At 37.0% G+C, this 6,000-nt stretch overlaps 1 protein-coding gene across 2 annotated transcripts in view; it reads right to left on the reverse strand.

The window, feature by feature from the left end:
* Positions 1-5,720, reverse strand: part of LOC149845779 (aspartate aminotransferase, mitochondrial-like) — a 48,696-nt gene extending 42,976 nt beyond the window's left edge. For both annotated transcript variants that reach the window (XR_016430220.1, XM_089995998.1), the window contains exons 1-6: positions 5,381-5,720; positions 5,192-5,277; positions 4,846-5,052; positions 4,468-4,573; positions 4,207-4,311; positions 3,926-4,098 (exon numbers count right to left, since the gene is read on the reverse strand). Coding sequence is in view for 1 of the 2 variants with exons in the window: in XM_089995998.1 (XP_089852124.1) it covers positions 3,926-4,098; positions 4,207-4,311; positions 4,468-4,573; positions 4,846-5,052; positions 5,192-5,277; positions 5,381-5,530 (827 nt within the window). In the remaining variant the exon portion in view is untranslated. The remainder of the gene's footprint in view (positions 1-3,925; positions 4,099-4,206; positions 4,312-4,467; positions 4,574-4,845; positions 5,053-5,191; positions 5,278-5,380) is intronic.
* Positions 5,721-6,000: the final 280 nt, after the last annotated feature.

A 6,000-nucleotide genomic window follows, 5' to 3' on the forward strand; every position in this document is an offset into this window, starting at 1 on the left:
CAAAAATAAACTAAATCCAAAAACCTGATCCAGATCCAAAACCGAAAACCCAATCGGGTTGGATCTAAAAACCAAATAAAAAGATTCAAAACTAGAATTTATGACAAAGGAGTTCTATTAATAAGGTATGTTGAAGTTAACGCAGCTTCGGCCCAAAAAGACTTTGGAATATTTTTAGAAATTAGAAGGATTCGAGTTGTTTTCATAATATACCTATGTTTTCTTTCCGCAAGACCATTTTGTTGCGGTGTATTAGGACAAGATCTTTGATGACAAATTCCATTTTGTCGCAAATAAGTTTGAAATTCATTTGACATATATTCTCCTTCAGAATCTGATCTTAGAATAGACAAATTACTTAGAAATTGATTTTTGATCATTGCATGAAAATCTTTAAAGATGAAAAACACTTCGGACTTTCTACTTAGAAAAAAGATCCATGTGTATCTAGTGAAATCATCCACAAAGATTATATAGTATGAGAAACCTCCCTTAGACATGATAAGAGAAGGACCCCAAACATCAGAATGAACTAATTCAAATGGTCGTGTAGAGACAAAACTTCTTTGAGGAAAAGGAGTGCTTTTAATTTACCAAAGATGCACTCTTTACAAGTCATAACTTTTTCATTAGAAGAGTTTCCCAAAAAGGAGAAGAGAGATATCTTTGAAAAATTCGGATGGCCAAGTCTCTTGTGCCAAACATCTATCTTTTTGACATTTACAAAATTACAAAATGACTTGGATGGTAGTGTCAAAAAATCCATGAAATACAGATCGCCCCTCCTATGGCCTTACCCAATCAGCTTCTCTGACTGAAGATCATGCACGGTGCAATCCTTAGGTGAGAAAGACACTTGGCATCCTTGATCGATAATTTGAGAAACAAAAAATAAGTTTAAATTGATTTTTAGAACCACCCTTACTTTTGAAACAAAGAAATTTTGAGAATGTTTTAAATCAAGTGTTCCAATGTTTTCAATTTTGAAAGAAGTCCCATCGGCCGTTGAAACATAAGATGTTATGGGAATGGAATAGACATTAGAAAGGATGTGTTTATGAGGTGTCATGTGCGATAGCAGCACCTGAAGTAGAACACTTGAGAAGATGTTGAAGTGCATCTGAAATTTGATTTAGAGTGTCTTTAATGTCTCGTCCATTGTTGTTCACTTCTTTATTTTGGACATTTTCACCAATCGCGGTCACTTTTTCTTTGAGCTTAGGACAAACCGGCTTGATATGATCCGGTTTATTACAATATTGGCAAATGACACCCTTTCTAAAGCCATTATTTTTGGCAAAGTGGAGAGGCCTATAAGGCTTAACATTGAATCTCGGCCTAATAATGGCCAAAATCTCATCACTTTTATGAGTCATGACAAGACGAGTTTTCTCTTGACACACTTCTGTAAGGGCATCTTCAATAAGTAAGGCCTTGCTTCTATGAAGAAGGGATGCCCTTGTTCAAATTCCGGTCTAAAGACCGTGAAAAAATTGAAAGAAATGTTTTTTCTCAACTTGTTCTCTTCTTAATTCAACATCTTCTGGAGCCACCTACTTGGGCTCAAGAAGAGCAAGTTCATCCTAAAGGGGAGACAAAGCACTAAAGTAATCTCGGACACTCATGTCCCCTTGTTTAGTAGATCAAATTTTTTCTTGACAAAAAAATTGTCTAGCTAAATCTTTTTGAGTATACATACCCTTAAGAAATAACCAAGCTTCATTGGCTCTTCTAAACTTAGCAATGTTGGCACAAATTTTTATGTCAACATTGTTCATGAACCACGCCAAAATTTTGGCGTGGTTACTCTCTCAATCTTCTACCTTAGTTTGATGCGCATTGATTGCTTTAATGTGATCTTCACCATCAAGGGCCTTTTCGACGTCACCTTCAATCTTGGTGAGCTTTAATGTTGGTTCAAGAGTGGTCTCCATCATGATGCCCCATAGCTTTTTTTCACGAAGGTGATTCTCCATGGCCAACAACCACATCAAATAATTTGATTTGTTGAGCTTGAAGGAAAGTTCAACTCTTGTGTTGTGCTCCATGATGACAAAGAGAGGTAGAGATGAGAAAGAACTTAGAAAAATACTTCCAAGATTACAAGTAACCTAATTGGCTCTGATACCATGTAATGAACAATGTGAAAATACAAATTAGAAGATAACTCTTAGAAGAGTTTAACAAAGAGCCAAGAATCACAAGCACATAATGTGCACAATACACAAACCCACTAAAGGGCAAATGCCAAAAAGGCAAATGAAATATTATTAAGAAGTAAAAAGATGAGTACAAGCTCACTTACAAGAGGGGAGAGTCCCTCAATTTATAGAGAAAGGGAAAGCTAACAAGAGGGGGCCATTGGGGCTCCCATTATAGTCGTTGGGGAGCCCCAACGATCATATTAATGACCGTTGGGGAGCCCAACAACTATAATAGTGGGGGCCCCAATGGTCCCAATTACATGAAAAATAAAAAAAGAAAAAAGAATACAAAAAAATGAAAAAAAAACTGAGGAAAAAATAAAAAGGTACAATAAAATTATCAAAATACCCCTAGCAAGTATTTTGATATAAATACATAAAGAATATATATATATATAACACTTTTCATGCCCAAGATAACAATGGGAGGACGAACAAGAGGGAAGATGAAGTTGCAGCCAAAACCTAGCCCTATTGTGTGATTCGGGTTGGGTGTCCTCTATTAACAACATCGGTGTTGTGAAAAGTGTTGAGGCGTAGCGAGGCACTCCACCAAAAACCGAGGCGAGGCGCAAAGCGTAAGCCTCAAAAAAAATTTTGAAAACTTCAAAAAAATATCTAAAAATACAAATACATAAAGAAATGTTTTATTGATGAAATATCAACCAATAAAAAATAGAAAATCTCAAATAAGTACTAAAAAATATGAGATTAACATATAAAATTAACTAAAAGCTGATTACATAACTGGAAAATATATGAGATTAACCAACAAAAGTTAAAATATACTAACAAACTGATTACATAACTGAAATAACTAGAAAATATATGAGATTAACCTACAAAAGTTAAAATATATGAGATTATTCTAAAAAATATGAGATTAACATATAAAAGTAAGTTAGTTTTATATGTTACTTTAAGTAACATATAAAAACTGATTACATAACTAGAAAATATATGAGATTAACCAACAAAAGTCAAAATATACTAAGAAACTGATTACATAACTGAAATAACTGGAAAATATATGAGATTAACCTACAAAAGTTAAAATATATGAGATTATTCTAAAAAATATGAGATTGACATATAAAAGTAAGTTACTTTTATATGTTACTTTAAGTAACATATAAAAATTGATTACATAACAGGAAAATATATGAGATTAACCAACAAAAGTTAAAATATACTAAGAAACTGATTACATAACTGAAATAACTGGAAAATATATGAGATTAACCTACAAAAATCTTGCTGATTATGTCTTAAAAATCTTTCTTTTTTTTTTTGCGCCTTGAGGCACAAAGGGCCACGCCTCAAGGCGAGGCACGCCTTTGCGCCTCAAAGCGCATTTTTGATAACACTGAACAACATATAATCTTGGGTTACAAATATACAAGATTTGGGATCCCTTAGATGTTGAATGATTTCTAAGTTACTGGTATACATATCAATTTCCACAATTCTATGATAGGAACAGCTGATAAAATTCACGTGTATCAGCAGATAGACCAAAAGCAATCTAGATCTAACATGCGGTATCTCTAAAAACCAGCTACAAATTTGTGAATTTCAAATCAACATAGCATGCCTTGCAATTGAATGTTGAGAATGCAAATGCACTTATACATATTAACTTAAACCAGAAAAAAACTCCAAACAACAATTAGCCAAATAAGATGTGTCACTGAAGAAACACGTGTCATTGCATGACATACCTTAAGCATCCCACTCTATGGCCATATAATCCCATGATCTTTGCAAACGAGTGAGCACATGCAATTTTATGACCATCTTCTAGGAAAATTCGAATTCCTCGAGCATCTCTTTCAGGATCTCCACTTGCAAAACCTTGATAAGCCATGTCAAAGAATGGGAAATGATTTTTTACCTAGCAAGCACGCAAGAGAAGAAATGTAATTTACTGAGCACAGAAGTTACAAAGTTGCAGAGTTTACAAGCATCAGTAAGGAAAGGGACAACATGTACAACAGAACACCTTCAACAGATGTGAGATTTCTTTCCACTGCTCCTGGGAAGGATCAACTCCGGTTGGGTTGTGAGCACAAGCGTGGAACAGGAAAAACGAGCAATCCGGAGCATTCTGTGAGTGTGAAAATTAAAATGAGAATGGAGCTCCTATTTACTATAACTGAATACGCACAATTTTTGAAACAAAGAAAAAATACTGGGAAATAATCAGTAAATGAATGAAAACTGAATAGGTGTTCAAGTATGCATTACAGATGACACCCATTACCTTGACATCTTCCATAAGCTTTGGAAAGTCTAATCCTTTAGATTCAGGATGATAATAGTGGAAAGTTCTCTGTGTAACTTGTGCATCTCTCCAAATGTTATGATGGCTATGCAATTCAAATGGTAACTTCTTAATGAAAGAATAAAAATTACATCTATGAAAAACAACAAAGTAACAATTGGAAAACGAGTCTCAATGTGTTTACAGGTTTGTAACATTAGCCGTGTAAATGAAGTAAAACAAAGCTCCGAAATCCAAACTTACCACAAAAATAGAAACCGAAAACAGAAAATAAAGAAAGAAGGAATGAAAGCAGAGTCGATAAAATAATACTCGGTCCGAGCGGGGAGCGAATGATATGATCGAGACAATACTCACTTTGACCACGTTGGAACGGGGAGGTACATGGGGGATTCTGGTCTGGCGCGTCGCTGGAACTCGGCGAAAAGGCGACACGCACCGGTGCCCGAAAGAGCTTGGATTCCAGCCACCCTGCTCTCGTTCACCGCATCAGAGTTTTCCCCGTATGCCAGCTTTATGGTTTCTTGAACCAGTTTCGAGTCACCGCCAATCGGGAGATACTCCCTACAACACGAACCACATCACTCCTTTTAAAAATTCCAGAACACCAACTAACTAAATTCATGCCCATGAAAGAGAAGAGACCCCAATTCGTAAACTGAAAATATGCCCACGGAGAAAGGAAAAAAGGAGGAGAACTAACATAGACTCGGTGCCGGCGATCTGCGCCTCCGCTCTGCGCACGCATTCAAGAATCACGGGCTTTCCCTCATCATCACGATACGTTCCCTACACCAGAGGAAAGCACCAACAAAAAAACAAACAAAAATGGAACAAATGGTCGAATGGTGTAAAGAAGAAGGGGGACTCTTGTTGGGTAACGAAGTCGCACCACTCCAAGATTGATCTTGATGGGGTTGTCATCGGCGAGGAAGGCCTCGGTGATGGCGAAGATGGGATCTTTGGCAGCTGGCTTCACTCTCTCCCACCAGTCGATGGACGAATCCGAAAACCATCTCTTCTTCAGCAGGGATGCCGCCATCGAACTGCACAGTTTTGATCGGATTGAATTCCGGGAGTTGGGTGTGTGCTGTCTGCAGACGAGAGTTCCTTGCGCCTTGGAGAGTCGTCACTGACTACCCTGCTCCTTTTTCATTGTTCCTCTCTTTTAGGACCTTTATCCTCTCTTCACGTCCCTCCTCTCCCCTATACTTTCAGATAAAAAATCACTCGGCACGCATAATGTAGAGATCAAAATCTATGGGCTTCTTGCTTCCCCTCCAACAGACGGGAAAAACATTCCTGTGCTTGTGGCAGTCGGGGTAATTTAAGCAAAAGGTTAATCTGATTTCTTGGAAAAGTGCCTTATTTTCCGCAAGACTTTGCTATCAGGCGTAGTGTGTCCGCAAGAAGTCCATAGCTACATGTTTGAATCATTTTTTGCTGGAAAATTGACGTGAACAGCTTGTGATTAGGGCTTGGCGCGGCCCTTTTTTCTATGCATTTATTTTT

Source organism: Nuphar pumila, chromosome 2 (assembly GCF_984573655.1).
Source record: "Nuphar pumila chromosome 2, dmNupPumi1.hap1.1, whole genome shotgun sequence".
NCBI classification, from domain to species: domain Eukaryota; kingdom Viridiplantae; phylum Streptophyta; class Magnoliopsida; order Nymphaeales; family Nymphaeaceae; genus Nuphar; species Nuphar pumila.